At 38.3% G+C, this 25951-nt stretch overlaps 4 protein-coding genes and 1 pseudogene across 4 annotated transcripts; 3 read left to right on the plus strand and 2 right to left on the minus strand.

Moving 5' to 3' along the window:
• The first annotated feature begins 2904 nt into the window (after window positions 1-2904).
• Window positions 2905-3588, plus strand: LOC126599180 (uncharacterized). The gene has a single exon (XM_050265511.1). It carries the CDS (start codon window positions 2905-2907, stop codon window positions 3586-3588), a length of 684 nt encoding a protein of 227 aa, XP_050121468.1.
• A 4104-nt stretch (window positions 3589-7692) lies between these two features.
• LOC126598648 (uncharacterized) lies at window positions 7693-10828 on the plus strand. The gene is made up of 4 exons (XM_050265010.1): window positions 7693-7985; window positions 8224-8345; window positions 9956-10141; window positions 10396-10828. The coding sequence occupies exons 1-4, from the start codon at window positions 7764-7766 to the stop codon at window positions 10496-10498; spliced, it is 633 nt and encodes a 210-aa protein (XP_050120967.1). The 5' UTR covers window positions 7693-7763; the 3' UTR covers window positions 10499-10828.
• Window positions 10829-11226: 398 nt separating this feature from the next.
• Window positions 11227-14439, minus strand: LOC126599181 (uncharacterized). Its single transcript, XM_050265512.1, has 3 exons — window positions 14400-14439; window positions 11684-11782; window positions 11227-11584 (listed from the first exon to the last, which is right to left on the minus strand). The coding sequence occupies exons 1-3, from the start codon at window positions 14437-14439 to the stop codon at window positions 11412-11414; spliced, it is 312 nt and encodes a 103-aa protein (XP_050121469.1). The 3' UTR covers window positions 11227-11411.
• Window positions 14440-15158: 719 nt separating this feature from the next.
• On the plus strand, window positions 15159-17791 carry LOC126598677 (zinc finger BED domain-containing protein DAYSLEEPER-like; annotated as a pseudogene).
• Window positions 17792-18552: 761 nt separating this feature from the next.
• On the minus strand, window positions 18553-22690 carry LOC126600647 (uncharacterized). The gene is made up of 7 exons (XM_050267248.1): window positions 22039-22690; window positions 21712-21846; window positions 20914-21281; window positions 19675-20419; window positions 19295-19391; window positions 19163-19217; window positions 18553-19009 (listed from the first exon to the last, which is right to left on the minus strand). Exons 1-7 carry the CDS (start codon window positions 22514-22516, stop codon window positions 18950-18952), a joined length of 1938 nt encoding a protein of 645 aa, XP_050123205.1. The 5' UTR covers window positions 22517-22690; the 3' UTR covers window positions 18553-18949.
• Window positions 22691-25951: the final 3261 nt, after the last annotated feature.

The following is a 25951-nucleotide window of genomic DNA, read 5'->3' on the forward strand; positions in this document are numbered from 1 at the left end:
GACGGGAAGAAGGGTTCATTCAGGAAAGGCTGGATCGGGTCTTGGCTACACATGAGTGGGTTCATAATTACCAACAGGCAGTTGTGAAACACGTGGTGTTGGAGGGATCGGATCATGCTATGTTAGTGTTATCAACGGAGGTGGATCAACCTAGGCGCAAGAAACGGTTCATGTACGATCCGCGTTGGAGTCAGGACCCAAAATGTGATGAGGTTGTGCGTGCATGTTGGGGTGGTCTACATGGCAGACCGCATGCATATCATATCATGCAAAATCTTCGTATGGTCAAGCATGGGTTAATAACATGACAGAAAAATGAGGGACGGAATGAACAAAAGGAAATTTGTCGGTTGAAAGAAGCTCTCCGTGAGGCATATCAACAACCAGTGTATGATGGTAATCGGATTAGAAGGTTGGAAGAAGAGCTTACAATGGCTTTGCGCAGGGAGGAAATATTTTGGCGTACGAAATCTCGAGTACAATGGCTGAAAGAAGGTGATAAAAATACGCGATTTTTTCATGCTCAAACTTTGAAACGTCACAGACAGAACATGATTCGCGGCCTGGAAGCTGGAGATGGGACATGGTGTACAGATGCGACCCAAATAAATAGCATTGCAGTTGATTATTTTACTTCCCTATTTACTATGGATCGCCCTTTACAATTTGGGGAAATTTTGCAGTGTGTGCCGACTAGGGTGGGTGAGGTGGACAATGCTATGTTGGTTGCCCCAGTCACGGATGGGGAGATTGAAGCTGCTATTTATCAAATGCATCCAACTAAATCACCTGGACCTGATGGGTTCAATGCGGGTTTCTACCACCATCATTGGGAAACGGTTGGAGCTGTGGTTCTAGGTATGGTCAAATCCTTTTTTGTCTCGGGTAGAATGTTAGAAGGAGTAAATCATACTAATATTGTGTTAATCCCAAAAGTTAAGAACCCCAGGAACATGGGCCATTTTCGTCCGATTTCGCTTTGTAATGTGGTTTATAAAATTATTTCTAAAGTTCTAACAAATAGATTGAAGAGAGTTCTCCCCAAAGTGATTAGCCCAAATCAATCAGCGTTTGTGGCGGGTAGACAAATTTCTGATAATATTCTGGTGGTGCATGAACTTCTCCATTTTATGCAACATGGGAAGGAGGACGGGGTTGACTATATGGCAATGAAATTGGACATGGCGAAAGCTTATGATCGGGTTGAATGGGCTTTTCTGAATGCAATGTTATTACAATTGGGTTTTGATGATATGTTTTGTCAGTGGGTGATGGCATGTGTGAAAACGGTCTCTTATAATGTGGTTGTAAATGGTGAGACCACGGGCTATATTAAGCCTCGAAGGGGGATTCGACAAGGGGATCCACTTTCACCTTTTCTATTCCTGATTTGTGCCGAAGGGTTCACTTCTTTACTACATAATGCCGAGGAGATGGGGCGACTACGGGGTATGTCGGTAACTGAGAAGGCCGATCCTTTATCACATGTTTTTTTACGGATGATTCAGTTCTTTTCTGTCGTGCTACGAAGGGCGAGGCTCACACGATCAAGGGTTTGCTACAACAGTATGCGGTGGGGTCAGGCCAATTCATTAATTTGGATAAAAGCTCAGTTCATTTTAGCATGGGTTGTTCGAAGGCTTTGAAAGAGCAATTATCACAGATTTTGGGGATTAAACACCAAGAAGGGTTTGGAAAGTATTTGGGGATTCAAGTAGATTTTGGAGCATCAAAGAAGAAAGTGTTCGAGGAAGTGCGGAATAGATTGGATGAGCGAATAAATGGGTGGGCGGAACAATTTTTGTCGATGGCTGGTAAAGAGGTTTTGATAAAAAGTGTTGCGGCTGCTCTGCCTGTATATACTATGTCTTGTTTTCAATTGCCTATCCACCTGGCAAAGGAAATTGAACAAGTTATTGCAAGATTTTGGTGGAGGGATCAAAGGACAAAAAAAGGTATTCATTGGATGACTTGGAACAAAGTTGCTAAAAAGAAGGTGTATGGTGGTCTTGGATTTCGGGAGATTATCGATTTTAATTTAGCTATGCTTGCTAAGGTGGGGTGGCGGCTTATCTCTAATCCTGGTTCAATTTTGGCTCGTGTACTTCAAGCTAAATACTATCCTTCTTCTTCATTTTTGGATGCCCCAGTAGGGAGAGGTACATCTTGGGGTTGGAAAGGGATTTTACAAGGAAGGAAAATCTTAAAAGCGGGTGTAAGATGGCGTGTGGGGGACGGAACATGTATCCAAATTGGTAAGGACCCGTGGTTGCCTATACCAAGAACTTTTCGACCTACTTCACGTCATGAGGAGATGCCTATTTTTGTTGCTGATTTGGTGGATATGGAGGGTATGTGGAAGAGGGAGGTGATTGAATTATGTTTCAGTGAAGATGAAGCTAAGACAATTTTAAGTATGCCTATTAGTCGGTTTGGATGCCCGGATCGTGTGGTATGGCATTATACTCGAAATGGAGTATATTCGGTGAAGTCTGGGTATATAGTGGCGCAAGAAATGAATAAGAATTGAGAGCTCGGACGGAAAAGTGTGGGTCAATCTAGTGTGGATGATAATCGGGATATGGTTTGGCGGGATATTTGGAGTTTGAAGGTTCCACCTAAATTATGTCATTTTATGTGGAAAGGGTGTAAGAATATCTTGGCAGTACGTATGAATTTACAGAGGCGAGGGGTTCGTTTGGACATTAATTGTCCTTTTTGTGACAATGAGGTGGAAACGCAGGTACATATTTTCTTTCAATGTCCATTTGCCCGTGCTTTCTGGTTTGGTTCTCCGCTTCAATTAGATGTAACTAAGGTGGTAGGGGGGATTTTTTGGAGTGTTGGAAGTGGTTATATGCTAAATATAGTAAGGAGGGAGAGGCTAGTGATTTGTTACGATGGATGGTTGGTGGATTATGGAGGTTATGGAAGTGCCGTAATAGTTTGGTTTTTGAGAAGGTTGCCGTAGACCCCCTTACTGCTATACATTTGCTTAAACAACAATGGGAGGAGTGGGTGATAAGTGATGAGGCCCAGGTGCAGCCTTTGTCCCGTGGGCAGTTAGTGAGAGCTCCAGCCCCGCATCAGTGGATTAAGCCACCCTTTGGAACGCTGAAAGTTAATTGTGATGGTGCTTGGTGTAGTCGGACGGGTATAGGTGGTGTTGGGTGGGTGGCAAGAGATTTTGTGGGCATTTTTAATGGTGCTGGTGGTATTGGAAATATGCAGTGTGTTTCGAGTATCATGGCGGAAGCGGAAGCTTTGCGAGTAGCTTTGGTGGCTTGTGTGGCGAAAGGCTTTACATTTATACAATTGGAGACTGACTCTCAGGTTCTTGTTGATATGATTCATGGCCGTATACAACCAGAGGTGATCTTGGATGGTATCTTGTGGGATATAAGTATTTTGAAGCAACAATTTGTAGCTATTGAATTTTTATATACTCCTCGTGCCTGTAATAAGGCTGCACATATGGTGGCATCTTATGCCGTGCGTATGAGGGGTAGTCATTCCTGGGATGGGTTGGAACTAGAGTGGTTGTTTAATACTCTGGCTTCTGATGTAAACATTTTGATTCGTATTTAATTTTAATCCAACCTTTGACAAAAAAAAAATTTGGTGTTAAGGAATTATATAGATTTGATACCTCATCAGATTCAATGAATTTCTCATGGATTATCGCTAGCTTGCAATTGTACCATCTTTGTAGATATTTAAAAAGTTGAGTTTCAATTTCATGACTAATTTATATTTCACCTTCCCTTTGACAAAATAAGTAAATTTGTTTGTCGTCCAACATTCACTAAATCTAATAATTTATTTAAGGTTTTATAGCCAAAATAGTTTCTGAAATTTGCATAACTCTTCAGTTTGGTCCTTGAAATTTGAAATCTGTTTGTACCATACTTGACCAATCCCAAAACTACTGAGCATCGGTCAACGTTATACCGTCAAGGACCCAGAAGAGTTTCCCTCCAACCAGGAGGTCAATCACAGCGCGACATGTGTCGACATCAGAAGCCAATCATAGCGCGACACGTGTCAACATCAGAAGCCAATCACAACACGACACGTGTCAATGTCAGAATGAAACTAGAAACTCTCTTCTATAAATAGAGATCATTCTCTCACAATATTTCCTATTGTCATTTGTACTAAATCATTCACTTGTACTCACTAAAGGAGAGCTTGAACCTATGTACTTGTGTAAACCCTTCACAATTAATGAGAACTCATCTACTCCGTGGACGTAGCCAATCTGGGTGAACCACGTACATCTTGTATTTACTTCCCTATCTCTATCCATTTACATACTTATCCATACTAGTGACCGGAGCAATCTAGCGAAGGTCACAAACTTAACACTTTTTGTTGTACCAAAGTCCTCGCTGATTTTGTGCATCAACAAAATCAATACAAGTGGTATTTGAGATTATTCATCATCAATCATTTTGGTCATTCCGTGAATAGTTATGTTAAATAAATATTAACATGATAAAATTACCCTCAATTTAATAAACAATATGCCAAAATGATTTGACAAAAAATTAAAAGTATTTTTGTCATTTTATAGTTATTTAATGGAGATTTTTTACGAAATGATCAAAATAATTGATTATGGACAAACTCAAGGACCAATTCTATCGGTTTCAAATCTCAGGGACCAAAATGAAGAGTTATGCAAATCTCAGGGACCATTTTGAATAAAAAGCCTTTATTTAATTCAAGTCAATTCTAGACACCAAAAGAAACCTTTAAATTGTTCAACAAAATATCTGAAACTAAAATTGTTTCTATTTTGCAAGTGGCATTTTATCATAGTGGTGGAAATGTGTTGAGTTTTTGCACGATGGTGTGGGTTCGAACCATGTCATTAGCTAATCTAACATCTAATCTAATAAATCTCACTAGTACAAAAAACAGTTTGTGCAAAGCAGGTCCTTTGTCGTGCAAAGTCAAAAAACGTTACCTAAAAATCATATCAATTTTGGTAGCTAATTCGGCTTAAGACACAAACCAGCTCATGAGTATTTGTGGTTATAAAATGATTTCTTCTTTGTATCTGGCTGAAATTACTCTATGGAATAAAGACAGTGGTAATCCTAACAATTATACGTGTGAGGCTAAATAAAAAATGAATCTTCATATTAGTTATTAGTTAGCAAAAGGGAATTAGTTAAAAATAAAAAGTTAATTAGATTTAAATAAAGTTAATTTGCTAATGTGGAGTTAAAAATATTTTTTTTTGGAGTTCACACATGGATGTTTACTAAAAAAGACAAGAATGCCATTATTAATTTGACAAAGCCCACGAAGATTTCCACGTGCAGCTCAATATCTCTGAAGACCTGAGCATCTGACTACAATTTCATCAAGCTCTCTTCCCCATGACAAGAAGGAAATGTGGAAGACATTAAAAATAGGACTCATTACTAAATCCTATCTTTAATACTCTCCAAATGGAAGGACAACTCTATCAAAGAAGGAATCACAATCTTTTCCAATCAAAGATACTTCTGAGATAATTCCAAGATGTTATTTAATATTTTTTGGATTATTCTTTCCTCATTCATACTCCGGATGACTCACCTAGGTAATTGGAAAGCCGCCATGTGTATGGCAAAACCCTACCTCTTATGGCCGACCACCTCCTTGTAAATAACTCATATGCACTAATTTCTGGTAATTAAGCTTTCAGTACGCACTTAAGCCTAAACTCTCTCTTTTCAAAGAAATTGACTTAGGCATCGGATATTCATTGGCCAAACCCCCACCTCGTGGGCGCGTGGCTTTGGCGCCCTTGATCAAGTGTGTTTATTTGTTTTGTAGGTACAATTTCGTCAATATTGAAGACGACAGAAATTTACTACCATGTATAGAAAGTTTTTCTGCCGGTAGTCGAACCTGCTGGTATTTTAATTGAAGTTTGCTACGGCGGATGTTAATATTATAGTTGGCGTAAAAATTCAAAAAACGAAATTAGTGAAAAATAAAACTTATAAAATGAAAATGCTTTTCCGTCCCCAATTTCTTCATACTACCTAACATTTTTGACGACTGGTTCTTAACTTAACACTGTTAAGTCTAATATTAACTCCTAATTAACAATATAGTCAGAAAGCCAAGAGAAAATGAAGAAAATTAACGAGTTGAATATGATTAGATGCAAAACATGAACTGATTTGGCAGTTTGCTGATATGGATTTCATTTTCTTTGTTTTTATACACATTTCTGTCTTCTAAGATGCAACTAGGATTATGAATTTCATGCATATTTTAGGAAAGCAATTTTCACTACCCTACCTTTGTGCACTTGGAACCACAAAAACAGAAGAACCAAAACAAAGAGATCGATGCAAAAACACAGCGACAGAACAGTAGAATCAACTGATGATACGACCCCTTTTTCCCGTCGTTTTGTGATTAGAAAAGCAATGCGACGAAGCCCCCATGACTTCATTTCCAATTTATATAAATTTTTAATGTAAGTGGTGTATCAGCCAGAGGGAGATACTATTTTGATTTGTACTTTGTGTAACTAAGCATCCATGAAGTGCGTTAGAAAAACACTTTTTATTATTCTTTTTCCATAAAATAATTCATATTATGTGGGATTAGGGTTCTTATTTGTCATGTAATTATATAAAATAACAGGTGAATTAGGTGGCAAATAATTTTTTTAAATTTTCAGATATCCGAAAGAATTTATCGATTCTGTTTTATCCCTTGACATATTTTGTGCCCGTATCCGAGTTTCTGTTTTTCAATTATTAATTTAATTTTTGAAATGTTGCTGGAAAAGTGGAGCATAGTTTTGACATGGTTAATGTGGGGAAGAAAGTTTAAATGATAAAATTGTTTTAATTTTAAAATAAGATGCCAATTTTCTAGGTTTCAGATTCCAAAAGCACTAACTGGCACGATCCATGCATTTTAAAACTTCTAAAACAAATCAAGGTTAGTACCCAAAATCTCATCAAATCATGAAAAATAATCAGTCAAATAGTTAAGGGAATATGTAAGGCGGTTTGAAATAATATACTTATTTTTAAACTTGGAAAATAAATATTTAATTTGGCATCTGTTTATAGAGAGATTAACAATATTCTTTTACTCATGAAAGCATAAACTCTATATGTGAGTTTGAACTTCATCGGTGACTAATCTAACCTCTAATCTAACAAAATCTATCGTTTGCTACGGCGGATGTTAATATTACGCAATGTACAAATGCATATATTATGATTAAGTGGTTGACATAGTTATGTTTTATCGATTTGTGCATGGTACGTACTAATTAATAGTCATACGTGTTTGAATATAAATGCTTTGTTAACACAATATGAACGCATGACGATTACATCGAAAATTAATAAGCATTACATTGGTCCACATTTGTGACCTTTAACTCGTCAACCATCATAATTTATGTCATGTTAAATATAAATTGTAGAGAATATGTGAAAATTTATCTAAATAGCATAAATATCAATAATAGATATGATTAAACGATCTGTTTATGTCATCTTATAATTTGTGCACGAAAAAATAACTGAGGAATGTTGTACAATACCCTAATATAGTAATATTATTATTTGTCAAATTAAATATTGTGGTGAAGGAAGAAAGATGATTGACGTGTATATCAAACTCATTTAAAAGAAGCCGAGAAAGAGACTACTCATGAATGATCTGTGTTTAGAGAGTTTTGGCATATATTTCTAGGGAGAGAGAGAGTGAAGAGCAGGTGGGTGGCGGTAATGGATGTGAGGAGAATAGTGGTAGTAGTTGAAGAAGTGGAAGCAGCAAGAACAGCTCTTCGATGGGCACTCCACAACCTGGTTAGGTTTGGAGACTGGGTAACTCTGGTTCATGTTTTTCCAACCTCAAGATCCAGAAACAAGAACAAATCCAGGCTTCTCCGCTTGAAAGGCTACCAGTTGACCCTCTCCTTCAAAGAAATCTGCAACACCTTCCCCAACGTACGTGTTTTATGTGTGTTATAATACGGGTGATCAACGTATTGAAAACTGATCATCTCAGGAATTCGAATTTGAAAAACGATCATTTCGACCAATTTTCCTTTATATATTAACCTTACATTAATCGTTTTTCTCTACTATTAATTAACCTTTTTTATTTGTATATATGTGTGAGTTAATGTTGCTGATTATATATATGTATGTTCAAATTACCAGTGTATATGATGATGATTTACAGACCAAGGTTGAAATGATTGTCACAGAAGGTGATCAAGATGGGATGAAGATTGCAGCTTTGGTCAGAGAGATTGGGGCTTCAGCTCTTGTTCTTGGACTCCATGATCACAGCTTTCTCTACAAGTAAGTTTGCTGAGATTATTGGTTTAATTAGAACATTGCTTTTAATCTCTATGTAATTATGTGTTTGATTTTAATCATTGTGATGATCACGATGGGATTAAGTTCTTGATGGATATAATTTAAAGCATCAATTTTGGAATTGAGAGATAGGTAATGTGAGTTTCATTGTAAGAAGAGGAACTTTGATAAGATAGCTCTCAAGATAGCTGAGACTAATGTAGAATTCGGTGTACTTAAAATACGAAACGTTTCATGCTTCTGTGAGAATTATCCTATGTTCATGTGCCATACACAATTTTTTCTCCATTGGAGATGAAGGTCCTGCAGAAGAGAAGAGTCAACTGGCAGATATGGGTATCCAATTATTCATTACCTCATCAACTCTTTTCTTGTACGCCTTATTTAATATGTGGCGTCTGATAGAGCAAGCATGGCCGGAGTGGGTTTGGAATGGGACCATATATGGTTCAATATTTGAGTCATGTATGACCAATATGTTGCTATGCATGTGGCATGCTGGTGGAATAAAATAGTTAGCCTGCATACATTCGTGTGGGACCCTATACTCAGGAGGCTGTTTTTTTTTTAACGGTGTGTGATCGGACGGGTAACGTGTTATCCATACCCGACTAATTAAAGAACTTCTCCTACAATTGGTGTAGATTGGAGAAAGATTTCTTCTGGTGCGATGAGTTGTGTATCACTTTGTGCATATTTCTTCTCATGTCACCTGTAAACGAGATTAATAAAAGAAGAGAGATATACACACAAAAATCTAGTTTTTCTTTGTAGATTGCCTTTTTGGCTTTTGGACAGAATACGTGGTTCATCAAGAATCATTGGACAATAATTTAGAAAGACCATACCCACTTGTCCATCTTTTAGGCAGATAGTGTATATTAGTAAATAATGCCAAGTTTTCAAATGTTAATTAATGAGAATATTTCTTGAGGAATTTGAATTGAATCCAACAACTCCTTGAGGTTGAATAATCTTATAATGTTAGATAGTTTTCAATCATATTATTTACAATTGCAGATGTGGTCCTGAGTTTCCCTATCAGAATTTTTGGATGTTTCTTTTATTTGTTCTTCACAAATGATTCTTTCCTATTAATTTGAACTGATACATGGCCCCAAATAATATAACTTTTGGAATATTTCTTGAATATTTTTTGATACTCAAAATCATTATATCCATTTCATTTTTTTATACTAAATTATTTTAAACTACTGAAAAGAGAATTCAAGTTTATATGCAGAGGGAAGAACACATTGTTCTAGTCACGTCTTATATATATTGATAAATAGAGAAATGCTAAGGAGACTCTCTCAAAAGTTGAAATTTACACGGAAATTACGTTAAACTGTGAGGTGTAAGAGAACCTCACTTTAAGAGAGTCCCTTAACATTTCTTTTGATACATAATACATGCTAGATTTGACTTTCTTGCTATGCTTCACTATCATAGCGACATTGTTTAATCCAAATTCCTTTCATATTAAACTTGTCAATTTTCATGCACAATATATTATAAACACGATAGGTTGGATCATAATTGAGGTGATAGTGATTAATTTATAATTTGGTATAATTGGTGTGTATATGTAGGTTGGCAATGTCCCACAGCAGTACTAGTGTTGCAAACAACTTGAATTGCAGAGTTCTGGCCATCAAGCAACCACCACCTCCCTCATCACCATTAAGTAGTAATACCAGTGGAGCTGCCACACCAGCCCTCCTCGATAGTTCAACCAACAACATGGACTTTTCACAGATTAACATTGCTGGATTGCGGTAAGAATATTTCAAACCTAAATTTTTTACCTGCTTCACACACACACACAATGTGGTTAATTACAATGCGGTTAATAACTGCATCTTTTCAAAACCCGGATACTGTATGTCGTACATATGTGGTCAGCATGATATTGTTGATGCATCGACTTCACTTTACAATTGCCGATTTTAAAGTGTAGTTAACCACATTGTAGAAAGACCGATATTAGCGATTAATGGATATTTTGTTTTGTACATGAATAATATTGCAGTGTCCCTGATGTTACTCAACCAAAAGTTCCATACAGAATCTGCCCAAACCCTTATGCAATCTTTTGGAAATCAAGGAAGTCAAGGAGAAAGAGAAATACCTAGTTCTTCAAAGGAAGCACAAATACACATTTCATTTCAAATGGCATGGATTTTCCAACCTCGAAAATGTCCCATTTTGCAATTTTTTCTCGACTTTGAAAACATGATGGAGACTTACATGCACTCGTCGAGATGTTAGAGTGGGGTCTCGAGAGGTGCATGTAAGTTTTTCCCCACCAACCGACCGACGTATACAAATTTACAAACGAATTAGTTTTAATTGCAGCTGACATGATCTATGATGCAAAATTTGCTGGGTTTTATAAAATCTATTAACGTCATTTTTCTTGTAATTATAACGATTGTAATTATTGTCTACATCCCCTTCATTTACATTGCATGGGCAACCCGCGGTAGTACCTAAAGCTAGCCTCTCATTAAGTCAAGTTCAAGTATTTGGTAAATCCACTTCCCTAATTTCAGTGATATATATCAATATATATCAAGTGTGGCTCCAATGCTACTTATTAGTTAATGGTATGAGCGTTTTAGTCGTTAGATTTGATTTTCATAAATATTTAGATATTCTATTTTTAATCTTATTGGTATACAACATCGTGCACCTATTAATTTCTACATTTATGAGTAATGCTCTACTTACCACATTTTTCGTGCTATGTAGAGTCCATTAGAACATGTGAATTGCGTCTCTGTTAAAATGGTAGCACAAACGTGGTATAAAAAATGATAATTGTAGTATTTTTGTCGAGAACCATTGGCACAAGTGAGGGTAAAATGTACTATCATATTTTATAGGCCAAATCGGATCATAAGGTATTCAGAAGATAGTTATGTACTAAAAAAACTTGGATTTAAATCCTGTGGGTACTCCGTTAGCAAATTTACTCTCAAAGTAATTTTTTCTATTAAGTATCTGTTAATACATGGATAAAATTGTACTTCGACATAGAAAATTTCAGTCAGCGGTAGTATCCAGCAAAAGCCGTAGGCGATCCAACTCATCCATTGCGTAATCCTCCGAGCACTCCACAAACTCCTCTTTCCCCGAATCCTCCGTCACTTTGCCTTTATCTTCCTCCACCTGCTTATCACCGTCTGCTACCGATTCCGCCACCGGCCATGCTGACCCTAATTCCGGCAATTAAAACCGATAAACAAAGCTTTACTACCCGATCAAAATGAACTGGCACCGTTCAGCAAATTGCAATTCCAGAATTCTCCGATTACCTGATTCACCGGCTCGGCGATGTCGTCTCGAATTGCATTCGAATCCTTGGCCAACCCATTCGCAATTGGACTGCCTCGAATCGGTTGATCTCCCTCCGCCTCAGCTGCCGAGTCCTCCAGAACCTGCTTCAAGCCAGGTTTTTCAGACATCGGAATGGCACGCATAAACCAATCCCTCCTCCTCCGCCACAAGGCACGGATCCGAAATTCAACCCAACCGGATTATTTAATCCCTGTATCCCTAGAAATCAATCTTAGAGCTCTGAAATTGTAGCCAATTGACACCAAAACGGTTGAAATGTCCCACGTCGACCGTATCAATGAAAAAAGAAGAGTTTAAATATCATAACCTCACTTCAACTAAAACCGAGACCTTTTGTGATAAAACCTCACACCTGACGGATTGTGCAGGTGGTTAAGTGGGGACAATATCGGTGTTGTTGGAAGTGGGCCGTATGACCCATCTCTCTGATAATTCTACATGGTATCAGAGCCAGGGAGCAGGCCCGTACTGTATTGCCATGTGATGGGTGGGTCCCTCGGCCCCGCACGATGATGGTGGGTCCCTTGGCCCCGTGTGTAGGGTGAGTCCCCTTGGCTCCACGTGGTTGTCGATGTATGGATCTCCCACGTGTGACCCACTAATTGGGTCCCATATGAGGGGACGTGTTGAAATGTCACACATCGACCGTATCAATGAGAAAAGAAGAGTTTAAATATCATAACCTCATTCCAACTAAAACCGATGTCTTTTGTGATAAAATCTCACACCTGACGGATTGTGCAGGTGGTTAAGTGGGAATAATATCGGTGTTGTTGGAAGTGAGCCGTATGGCCCGTCTCTCTGATAATTCTACAAAAACCATAGAAATTTGTCCTGTGGATTCTGGTAGAGTTGAAAAGGTTGGATTTTGATGAATAAAGACCACCGCGGGCGGTGTCTCTCCGATCCTGCAGACTGTGGAGCTGATTGTAATTTTCCTACGTTACCCCCTATTCAGGAAAAAATGCGTCTTTTGCAGGAAGAGTGTGCATGTCAAAGTACAATTTTACCTATTAACGGAAAAATTATTTTTGAACTAAATTTGCTAATGGAGTACACTAAAATGGTTTAAATCCGAATTTTTTTTAGCACATGGACTATCTTCTGAATGCCTTTATCCGATTTGGCCTATTTTATATTATACTTTTCAAACATGATGGGTAACTTTTGAACAATCAAGTCGGAATTGGATCGTCGCCGGATCTAATTCATGGGGATCCTAGGGATCAACCCATATGGGCCGTTGATCAAAAATCGTGCGGTCGCAATTTTTTTCTCTTTTATATTTTTCACGCAAAACGAGATTGTTTTACTTTTAAAACATTTAATTGTGACCACACGATTTTTGATCAACGGCCCACGTAGGTTGATCCCTAGGATCCCCAGCAATTAGATTCGGCGAGGATCCAATTCCAATCAAGTCATCATGATGGGCAATTTTTTCCTTCCTATTCAACAACTGTTTTGTCTTGGTAAATTAGGATACATGATTATCTAACAGGTATTAGTTGAATTTAAGATGTTGATTTATAAGTATTATAAAATTAACAAGTTACAAAAAGACTGATCCAACTACTATAATAGTGTGCCTCACATAAACCTAAGTTTGAACTCCCCTATCTCCTATTAGATTAGACTAGAATATCGTCCAAATAAATAATTAAAAATTAAAAATTGAACATTTAATTCATTTCCAAAGAAAAAAATAGAGAAAAAGTGAACGTTAAATTTGAAAATGGGCTGGTGGAGCCAGACACTGAAGCCATAGATATATATGTAGCTTGGGCCTGGCCGCCTGGGGCTCAACAATTCCATATAATTCACTCAAATGTTAGCCGCCGCAAGCCCACCGTAACCAAGCAGCCAATGGCGGAGCTAGAAAATTTTTTATAGGTGGGCTAGCCAAAAAAATTATCCTAAAATCAAATGATTTTTATTTTATTTTTTGCTACATATATATTGCATGCAAAAATTTAAGTTTAACAAATTTGTATACTTAAAATTTACTTGGCATGAACTCAACAATATTTGCATTTGCAAACCGCAAATATAACAATGAATCATCAAATTTACATATATTTAGATGCAAACACAAGAAGAAGATAAAAAACTTGACATCTCAATTACAATCACACAACTAGCACAAATCAAAACAAGGAAAGTAGATGTAAAGGCAATCTTAAAAAAATTGATTGAAACTAATATAAAGTCCGCTGAATCAAAGCAGAATAATCTTGAATAAAATGGCATCACATTTTCCATGATAAATTTTATATTTCTAGTTGTGCTAAATACTCGCCGGGCTAATTTCATTAAAAAATAATTCTTCTTACAGTTTTTTTTTGTCTATTATATTAGATTATGCACTAATATATATATATATGCACACACACATATGCCACAAACTCTCCTTGGGCTACAGCCCACCATAGCCTTTGGTGTGGCTACGCCATTGCAAGCAGCCGAGCCCTCATCACTCTCTCTCTCTCTCTCTCTCTCTCTCTCTCTCTCTCTCTCTCTCTCTCTCTCAGTCTGTGAGCGAGTGAGCGTTTACTTTTGTAAGCCGTCGAAGATTTTGAGATTTTAGATCTACAGCTCGGGCGTCACTAGAGGCTCTGCAACTCCACAATCTTCGCTGTCTCTCTCTCCTCGCTCGGCTACGATCCGGCTCACTCTTGGCGCCGATCCGCTTCCAACTTCCATCTCCCTCCATTTTTTTCCCTCTCTCTCCTCATGTTTTTTTCTCTCTCATCACCTCTTCGATTCAAGCGGCTGATTGATTCTCTCTTTTAGAGCAGTTCCACAGTTGCTAAGGCCCTCAGGCTATTCACTATTTAATCCACCCAATGAATAGTAACTGTCATTAATGAATAGTAATTATTTTTTGCATCTCTATATCTACATTGAATAGTCCTGGGAATATGCAATAAAATATTAGTATTTTTTTTAAATAATATAAAATAATTTTATTTGTAATTTCGAATATAATTTTTAATCGGTCTTGTTGTACCACTTTTTATTAAAAAAATTATTTTAATTATTTTAATTTTTTTCTTTTCACATGGTGCAGCACACCATTCCAAAACCTTGTTTTTTTCACATATCCAAAACCTTTTTTTTATTATTTTTTTCTTCTTCTTTTCACATGGTGCCTACGCACCATTCCAAAAGCTATGTGTTTTTTTATTAATATTTTATATTTTTATTAATTTTATATTGTAGCTGACGTCGTCCTGACGTCAGCCCATGTCACGTTGCCCAGGACGACGTCAGCCCATGTCACGTTGCCTTTGGGCTCTCGGGCTGGCAACTCGTGTTGAGCATCTCCCTCAGACCTGCTCGGGCTCCCTCGCCAGCACACGCTGGGCTTGATTGCTCAGGCTCTCTGGCCCTGTTCCCTCGCCTATCCCTCGGGTTCCCGCACACGCTCAAGCTGCTCTTAACTCAGACCCAGGTGACTGACCGAGTCACTTAGTGAGGGACTGTTTGGGCAGCTGCCCTACATCCAAAAGCCTTAAACTTTTATCAATTTGATGAACTTCAGGTTTGTTGGGCAGCCGCAAAAGCAGCATATCAATTGAACTTGGCTGCAAACAGCGGTTTCGAAACCTTCAAAAGTACTTTCCCAAATCGCCAAATTTCGGTTTTTGTTGCTAAAGTTCTCTCTTTCTGTATGTTGGATTCAGTTTCCGAGCTGAATTTCAAAAAAGTTCAAGTTGAATTCATATTTTTCGTTTAATTTTGTTGTTGGATTGCAATGCTATGAGTTCATGAGCTGATTGCTGAAAGCACTTGCCGGATCAGATGAAAGTTTACGTTTTTCTTTTCGTTTTTCGATTCGAGATTGAAAGTGGTTTTGATTTGTTTCTTGGTGGATTAGAGGTGGAACCCAAATCAATGATGGACATGGCGATGATTCCAATCGTTGATCCGGTGGATATCCGTTTGGTCTCATCGGACCGGGGAAATTCTACCCCTTCAACCAAACCCAGAAAGAAGACTATGACATCGGTTTATCTCAAGTTTTTCGAGACGGCTTCTGACGGAAAAAGCCGCCGGTGAAAGTTTTGTGGACAAAGCTATTCCATTGCAACTGCCACTGGTTAACTTCTTTGTCCCCTCAATATAGTTGCTTTCCTTCTTGTTCTTGACGTGCAATTGCGATATTGTACGATACGTTTTCGAATAGCTTATGGTTTTGGTTGTGGTAATTCATTTTTCCTTCTGGTTGAAGGTAATCTGGGAAGGCACCTAAGTAATCGCCATCCCGTTTATGATACGTCCGGCGATGTTGTCACCAGTCCTGCACCACAACCCGCCACTGTATAGCGGAAACCTCAACCTCAATCTCAATCAAAAGCATCCCAAATGGATTACAAACCAGGAGTATGCAGGAAGTAGTAAGATCGTCGCTGGAACATGTTTCTTCGAAGGTCTCTATCACGCTTGAATTCTGGACTTCCTACGAGGAACTTTGTTATATGAGTGTCACATGTCATTGGATCGACGAGAGTTGGTCTTTCCAAAAGATGATGCTCGACATCTGTCACATACCTTGCCTTTTTGTTGGAAAATGCCGCTTGATACATCAACGCGGTGGAGTGGCGATTGTCAGATGCTAGATATTGTGTGCAAGGTATGATATGAGGATGTTACATTGCTCTCTCTCTCTCTCTCTCTCTCTCTCTCTACACTTCTATTGCGGATTAAGTGACCGCGATGTATTTTTTATGCAGGCTTCGAAGTCCATGGATGCTGTTATCAGGAAGTGTAAGACACTAGACGGTAGGATGCTGCTGAGCTCTGCAGAGAAGAATGCAGTCAGTCATGTGCATCGATATCTCGAACCATTCTACAAAACCACAAAACAACATGTGCACAGACAAGCTGCCCGCTGTTGGGCTGGTTCTCTTCTTTATGGATCACATTTCCGAAACAATTGCTGCGTGCAGAGATTCTCACCTTTACCCAGAATCGTTAAGAAATGCCGCTAAAGAAATGGCCGAAAAGGTTAGAGGTTACAATCACCAGGTCTGCAACATAATCATATACATGACAGCGGTTCTTGATCCTCGAATTAAAGGAGAGCTATTTCCCGAAAGCCTCAACTCGATAATTTTCTTGACGAAGTGAGAGCTCATGTCATCAGAAACTATTCGACCAGCCATTTCCCATCCGTGGCTGGCGGATATAGTGCTCAAGAAATGGAAGAGGGATGCAATGTCTAGTTTGCAGAGGACATTGCACGAAAGAAACGAAGGGCAAGCATGAGCAGCGCAACGGATGAGCTCACTCAATGTCTGTCGGATCCTCCAGCTCCACTAGCAACTGATGTTCTGGAGTGGTGGAAAGTCAATAGTATGCGCTATCCACAGCTTTCTCTGATGGCTCTGGATTTCTTGGCTGTGCAGGCGGTTTCAGTGGCACCTGTTCTGTGGCAAAGGCGACGAAATTTACAAGCAACGATTCTGTATGCCGCGCGACAGCACGCAAACTCTCCTTTGCATAAGGTCATGGCTCCAGAGTGGGATGAAATTGAAGTACAAAACAAGTGAAATGGATTTTGAGCGGTTGATGGAATTGGATTTGGATCCTCTCCTAAGCTAATGGAAAGGATCCTCTTGATCAGTTATCATGAGCCGTTGGATAAAAATCCAACGGCTATAATTATTATAACTTTAAAGGGACCCTCCTATTTGTAGCCGTTGGATAAAAATCCAACAGCCCATGATAACTGGTCAGGAGAATCCTCTCCATTAGCTCAGGAGAGGATCCAAATCCGATGGAATTGGCAACAAGTGCTGCTGCAGCTGATAATACTACTCATGGCTCTAAGAGGAAACAGAAACATTGACGGGAACACATGGCAACACATGATTGGCTTGGAATGTGGCAACTACAAATCCCACTTAAAAAGGGGGAAATTGTCATCTTTAGGCATTTGAAATGCTTTGTTGTATGTTAGACCTCAATTTCGTGTACAGTTTAAAATTATGGTACATACTAAATGTAATCCGATGATTTGAAAGAGTAAAAATTTGTTTTATTTCTACTTATATGAACAATTTTGCCCTCTAATTTTCCTCCATTACTGGTATAAAACATGCATTTGTATCGGTTTGCAACGTTCATGCTTAGATCAGTTTGCCCTCGGCACAAGGCCGGGCTTAGAGAAGAACGAGCTTTAAGGCGGGCCGTGGTTGGTCCACCTCTTGTCCTTGCTTTTTTGTATTGTTGGAAGACAATATTGTTACCTTTGCCCTTGCTTTCTATCAACGAGTGGACATGCTCTAAGTTTGGGTGCTCAAGAAATTAATTTGTTTAGACCACCAAGTCCTTTGTTGTAATTTTGTATGAGATATATGTGACATTTGCTTAAGATAAACAGCACAAATGGGAGGTTACCAAATTTACTAACAATTAATTCTTTTGGAAGAAATTATGGTAATTATATATATATCCCCAAGCCTAAGTAATATTATCAGGAGGTCCTGCGAAAAAAAAAAGCTTGACGCAAGAACGATGAAAAGCTTAACACCTCTTACTCTTATTACTTTTTCAATATGAAAATAAAATTTATAATGAAAGGCCGTCTTATTCAAAATTCCAATTCAATTATGAAATCCCTTCTCTCCCACTTCACAGCTCAGGATGCACACTCTTATATAGATAAGAGGCACTTTCACATCTTCTTAACCAGAAACAGCTAGGGAGAGGAATGGATATCCCCCAATTTTTTGTAATATCTAAAGAAGAAAGTAAGAGTTGAGGTTCCACCGTAAAATCATTGACAAGACGTGTGTGGCAGTGTACCTTGCCATACAAGTTACTCTCAATACGCAAGGAAATTTTCATTAATTAAAATTATCCCAAAAATTCAGGTTAAAAAGAAAATAACATATTCCCAAAAACATTTGTATAGAAAATTTGTAGACAAAAATGAAGAATTACATGATACGAGAAAGCAAAACCCCCAAAACTGTCAGGAGAGGCTGCAAAATGCACTCTTCACTGGGTTGTATTTACCAACAAAACTTCATTACCCTCCTGCTACCATCATGTCTTTAACATTTGCTTACCATTAACGTTTCGATTCGCAAAATCTCCCAATCAAATGTTCAAAAAATCGAGTTTTATTCTCTCGCGCCGGCAAGACAATCCTGCCATAGGACATGTGAATACTTTGTTCATACACCGTCGTCAGTCTACTTCGGAGTTCCCTATCACCACAAGTGCTCTCTCCCATATTCGCGGACAATGACCGGCACGCTTGTGGGTGGAATCTACAGTAACACCAAAAAAACAATATGATGAAGACTGATCGTCAGGAAAACTCTTACGGATTCTTAACACGAAAAGAAAGGAGAGATTACAAAAGGAATAATAACTGAGTTTCTTGTTTCACGGTTTCAAGTAGGAGCGTAAAAAGGACTTACCATGCCGTAATCTGTGACAATCATAGATATATAATCTGACGGAGTAGCATCATACCTGTTACACATCCAGAAGCGTATTAAGAATCATTCCAACTAATGTTGTTTTGTATGGTGAACAATATGAAAACTTACATTAAATTCAGAAGTTGCAGATTTTCCTTGTTCGCCCAATTATCTAGATAGTTTACATCCGTTCTTCCAGAAACCTTCGCAATAGCATTTGGATCACCTGCAAGGATTACGACAATGCTACTTAATCACTTTCACGGAAAAAATAAAAAGGAAAACTAATGAAAAGGGCTTGAAAACTTTGAGTTTTAATGATAAGGACAAAATAAAGAGTAAAGTGAATAGTACCAGGATTGACTTTTTAGTGTAAAAATGTGGTTTTTCGTTAAAGTGAACAGTACCGGGTGCTTTTCATTAAAGTTCCCAAAATAAAATGAAGTTAAGCAAATAAAAGAAACAAGATCAATACAAAAGCTCAGGGCCGCGTATGAGAACCAACGTACCTAGTTCGTTAGAGCAAATTGAATCAAGCTGTACCCTTTCGTGAAACTTATAAGCTTCACAGCAGATCAAGACTGGAACACAAAATGCATGAGCAACCATAGCAACACATGCAGTTCCCACTCTCGAATATACAGTTCCATTAGATAATACTGAGGCGGCTCCCAAAAACACTCGCGTTACTTCGTGCATGATATAAGACACGGCATTTATATGAGTATATGTACAACTCAGGCCCTTTGCGACCAGCCTATGAAGTAAGGCTTGGCCTTCAAGCTTTGGACGCGAGTCTACTACCACAACACGAAACTTTTTTCCGAGTTCATGGGCATATAGCAGAATCATCTCAACAACACATGATGATCCGTACGTGAGAAGAACATCTCCGTCCCTAACCTTTGTAGAAGCATGCCCGACTATCACCTTATCAGCAAGTATTATCTTTTCATTTATAAAACGGTCAATTTCTGAACAAAGTGTAGATTTTGCGTCAGACTCGGAAAGATTTAAGGGGAGCTTGGCAATACGACTCTTCAGAAACCTTACTGCATTTCCCATGCTGATCGAAAGTGGCCTGCATTCAGTGAAAAATGAGACATAACTACTGAGTTTTGCAGTTAAATCTCTGACAAGAACTTTCTTTGGCGGTGTTGAGTAGTCTCTAATGGCTTCTTGAAATGCTTGGAGCATTGCAATACAACGAGCATTACCCCCTGATACTTCTCCAGCCAAATACTTCAGTCCAACCTGACAAATGTCCATAATTGCATCAACGTTATTAGCCATGCAGATGATAATGTATAATGATACATTCATCCACTCCTTTTAGTTTTGAAACATTCAGGTAAATGTTATCAAATGTTCACTAGTAGAAAGATCTTTACCCTTGAAACGAGATAAATACTGGAACTCTTTCAAACACATCTACGACTGTCTAGATGTGCTCATACTTGTACGAAATGCTTTGAAAAAAGTGTGTGCACAGAGGCAACATGTAAATGAAAAAAACATACATTGAAAGCTTTGTGACGCGTTTTATTTCTTAACAAAAGTTTGACAACAAAATTTATTCAAAACGTACGTGATAGCTTACTTCTGTTGACCTTATTAGGAAAAGTTCCATTTAATCATAAATTGAAAAGTCACAGTTTGAATGACTATTTTGAATTTTTGCAACAAAAGCCCGACTGCATAAGCACAAACGATGAGCCAGCAATAACTAGTTTCCTAAAAGGAAATACCTTATAAATGGCAGGATGCATTGGATCAAGTTGGAAAAACTTTGATTCAAGATCAGGAAGCTGAGTTCCACGCTCATATTGAGGCAAATGCCGGAACAATTCAACTCTGTTTTTAGCTTCTGTTTGATGGACCACTGCACGCCTTTTTGCCTTCTCCACTCGGCTCTTATCATCAAACTGCATACGTGGAGGAGGAACATCTTTCTTCCTTTCCTTATCTGGTGGTCGATCACCCCCCTTTCTATCAGAAGCAGCCACCGAAGGCGCAACTTGAGAAGTATCCTTCTTTTGCACAGACTGCTTTGCAGACTTAGCTGCCTTACCAGTAGCGCCACCTCCAGTTACAGCAGCAGGTTTTTTACCCTCACCTGTATTTTTCCAAGGTTGGGGAACCATAAGAACAGTTAATACATGGATGGTATTGAGGGGAGCTCCAAACATACAAATAAACCAAATTGAAAGAGGTAAAGAAACAGATCAGTATTTCATACTAAATACACAATTAGACTCGATTTTACATAATCTTTGTTAAAATATAAAACATATAAATGATGTTTACAACATGTATGCATGCAATTAACAAGTAATTTAGTCGCTCCTTTGAGAAGTCGTCAATTGAAATTGAGCAATCATTAACACGTCAAATTGAGTGCGAGCCACGGTACAAATTACGGCATGTCTAGATTCACAAAAATCTTTTGTAAGTGACTTGATTTTTCGTCTAGAACACGCATTAATCTGGCAATAGCAGCTACACAACCAAAATACTGCGCGATTAAAAACGGATCACTTTCAAACCTCTAGCAGCGGCTTTTGCAGCGCGTTGAGCCTCTTGCAAGGCACGCCTTTCCGCTTTTGTGGTCTTGGCTGTCAAAGGTTTTGAATTTGCCGGAAGTTCTTTCTGCGATTCGGCAACCGCCTCTCCACTCTTTTCTGCACAGAATTGCAAGCTTTAACTAATTAGCACAAACACTATAACCAACTTAAACTTTGCATTTGCAATACTTAACTAATTAACGAAAATATCAGCATATAACTACACAATGCACTCGTACAAATACTCAAAATTTCAAATTGGCCCCAATGCAATAACTTCAATTCAATTTCTCAATGCAATTAAATTACCAGGAACTTCAGCAGCCGTCTTCAATGCTGCGGATTCGAATCCTACGCCGGGCAAGCTCGAGGCCATCTTTCCGGAGCCGCTCCGCCGATTCCAACGGGCCGAGGACTCATCGGAGAACTCGAGTCCATCCCCAACGCGACTCGAAGGCGAGGCTGACACCGGCGAGGTCCCTAACAACGACTCCAAGGGATTATAGCTGCCCACCGGCACGTCGCCGGATTCCATGCGCCGCAACGCCGAATCCGGTACCGGCACGGCTGCCGTACGGATCACGACTGTGTCGGAGAGGTGACGCGACGGGGGGATCATGACGGGAGAGAGGGAGTTGCTGGCCGGAGATTCGGAGAGAGGGGAAGGGGCTGTGATTGCCGGGCCGGACTGGGTCCGACACGGTGGGGCTTCGGCTACGGGGGTGAAGAACCCGACTTGGCGGACCTTGGGGTCGATCACGGTACGGGAGACGCGACGCGCGTCCATGGAGCGTGAGAGAGAGTCTCTAGGGTACGGATTTTGGCGGTGGAGGGAGAAGGAGGTGGCTGTTAAATTGTTACCGGTGAAGGCGGAGGAGGATGGGATGCCGTGGAGAGTTTTTCTAACGTGGACTCCGGTTTCGTATTGGTCAAGTTTTAAAGCTTTCTGTTTTTGACCAGTAGCAGTTAATAACTTTTCAAATTTTTAGTCTTCAAACTTTTTTTAATACAAGTGATATTATTATTTTAATTTATCCTACATTCTATTCTGATTCAAATTTTAAGACGTTTTCGTTGAGGAAAACAAGTTCTTTTGACGGATGATTAGTGATTTTGAAGTTATGAATCTGTATAAAAAAATAACATTAAACATAATTGTGAATATTTTTGTCTTCAAGAGAGCCTATTCTTTTAAGTTTTGAGTCCGCATACAAAATAAGCTCTTTTGAAGACAAAAAATATTTGAATAAAAACAAGTTCTCTAATTGTGTTCTCTTTTGAACACAATTTTCATTAAGTGACACTAATTATATTCGCATAAAAAATGGCACTATAAACATAATAATAAAGAAAAAGGACACTGAAATATTTAAAAAAGTTACAAACATAATCAGTATTAGTGGTACCCAAAGGTACTTAACAGTTCACATGCAATTATTTGCAAATTCTTGACCATTAGGATAAATGCATTTTTAGGTATATCGACAATGTGGTTACCTTTAATTATTCATTTATGGACCACCAAGGCTAATGATCCTTTTTTAGTCACTCATCAGTGTCATCACTTACCAATCCTTAGCAAAATAATATCCTTGTCTTCTACTACTACCTTTATTTTGATCTGATCTAATCTTCTGCTACCTGCTAAACACCATGGGACCAACAAATTAATTGGTGTAAAGATGAAGAATTGATTGGTGTTAACATATGGAAGACTTTGCGTGCAACTTCATGTCATTTGACGGTATTTTAAGTCAATTACATATTGTCACGTGATTAAGTTAAAACGCATGAAAATAATAGTGTGTGATTAACTTAGAGGAATGTTAGAATTGCGTTTAAGCGTCTTGGTGTGGATAGGTTTCTCTCGTTAAGATGTATCATGTAAGAACAAGAATTCATCTATCACATTCTTTCTATTTGCCCCCATCTCCAACAAGAAAAAAGAAGAAAAAAAATCTCAAGTATTAATTGTCTGGGACAAGATGAACCACTACATGCGGTCTTTACATATTTTGATGGTGAAATAAAACAAAAATTGCAGAGTTTCTGAGGATGTGCTAATCATAGTGAGCTTTCGGGCTGCAGCTACACTTGCAGCATTTGCAGTTTCTCATAAAAACTGCAACTCCACCAGGAAGCAAGTGTGCTCTGCTGTCAATCCTCCAGGCACCATATAAAGAGAAAACTGAACTTTTTTTTGTTCACATTGTTTGAACTTGTATACTTGTTCACACTGTTTGAACTTGTATAGTGTTCTAGTAGTTTAGCGGATAAATCGATCAGCTACACATTTTCTGTAATAACTCGAGTCCTACATCGGAAATACACTGAAAAGAGCTATGGTACTTACGCAAGACTCATGAGCCTAAAAATCACCGTCAGCTAGCACTTTTGGGTTAGACATTGTGTTGTTTACATTTTTGGCCCATCAAGCGAAAATGGTGGTTAATTTCTTGGTCAAGACCGGCTAGAGCTAAAGCTTCATTAAGGATTGTTTTGTAGAACTTTACGGGTTTAGGAGAATTGTTTTTGGTGTAAAAGTCTCAAATTTAGGATATTCTGCTGCACGGATTTCTTGAGAAACGAAGTCATAGTCACGTAAATATTTAGTAATTGATGTTGGTTTCTTGTACTGCAGAGAAAGATGACTCAAACTTCCACCAGCAGGAGAAAGAAGGAGAGATGGAACATGAGGAGGCGGCTGAAACTATTATCACAGGCGAACAATTGAACTGTGCGAAAGAAATAGGGTTGTTGCATAATCTAGTGAGGGAATTGCAGCACAGGAATCTGAGGATTGAAGGAAAATTGTTATAATTATGTGTTCTAAAAGAAGAGCAATCATACATGGCTCAGTTGCAAAGGAGTCTAAACGAAAAGGCAGCGGAGGTTGACATGCTCGATCAATGCCGCCGTTGCTTGTTTGTAGGCTGAGAGCCAGAGAGGAAGGTTCTTGTGGGAGATGTGAAGCAGTGTGGTTTGGTGAAGCAGCAGCTAGAGGCGGCCAAGAAAATGATAGCTGAAATGTAGAGGAAGATGGAATATTCCGGCGAGAGTGACGTGAAGGGGAGGTTTTTGGTGGTGGGAGAAGAAGTTTCTAGGTTTCCCAAACAGTTGAGAAGAAGCTGAAAGGTGTGAAAAATGTTGACTTGGAAGTATTGAAGATGAAGAGGAGGAACAAAGAGCTTGAGCTAGAAATTAGGGAATTGGCAGTCAAATCGGTTTGTGCACAAACCAGAATCACTACTTTATCTAGCATGAATCAGGTACATAATTCTTTATTTAATTAGTTTACAGTCTCTACAATAACTGCAAACATTAGTGAAGAAAACTTAGACTTCACCCCAACCCCCCTTCTTTTACTCAAATATTGATCTATTTCTTTCGTACATTTGTTTACACTATGTTTGGATGAAGAAATTTAAGATTACTAAGAAATTTTAAAATGACGGAAATTGAAATGAAGGGATTTTATTTTCTAGAATTTGTGAATTTTGTTGTTTGGTAACTTAAAAGAACAATGGAATTGAAAACGGAATTTGTTAATTTTAAACTCTCAATCATAGAAATTGGGAAATTACACCTATTTACATAAAATTTAAACTTAGAAATTGGAGGCCCCAAATTCCAAGTTGTTTTTTCCACGCAGAAATTCTAAATTTCTATGTTATAAATCCAAACAAGTGAATTGATACATATCAATTTATAAATTCTGACTTTTATCCAAATTCCAAGTTTATTTTCCTCATCCAAATATAGTGTTAGTCTATATGTTAAGTCTTTTGTTAATCGATGATACGCAGTGTTTTTGGCCCACCCAAATTTTCACTTTGCTATCGAAATTTATTTTGTTTCATTTTTGCAAACATAATTAGTTAAAGATTAACGAAAAATTAATTTAACGGATAGAATAACAGACATATAGAAAAGTAGTATGATTAAAAATTAACGTAAGCGAGATGAGAAAAAAAACCTTTAGGTACGTAAAGTAGGAAATTGGGAAATTTAAAGGTAGGAAAATGAGAATTACTACTATCTGATAAACATGCCATAATAAAGGGCATTTTGAGAAATAAGCTTCATCCGTTCACCAGATGCCATCTGTCCATCTAATATTCACCAAAAAGATTTGGATCAACTAGATTTCATCCGCCATCCAACTGTCACAAATCCATGATTAATATATATATATATATATATATATAGGGTTAAACTCTGT

The sequence above is a fragment of the Malus sylvestris genome, chromosome 14, assembly GCF_916048215.2.
Source record: "Malus sylvestris chromosome 14, drMalSylv7.2, whole genome shotgun sequence".
Taxonomy (NCBI): domain Eukaryota; kingdom Viridiplantae; phylum Streptophyta; class Magnoliopsida; order Rosales; family Rosaceae; genus Malus; species Malus sylvestris.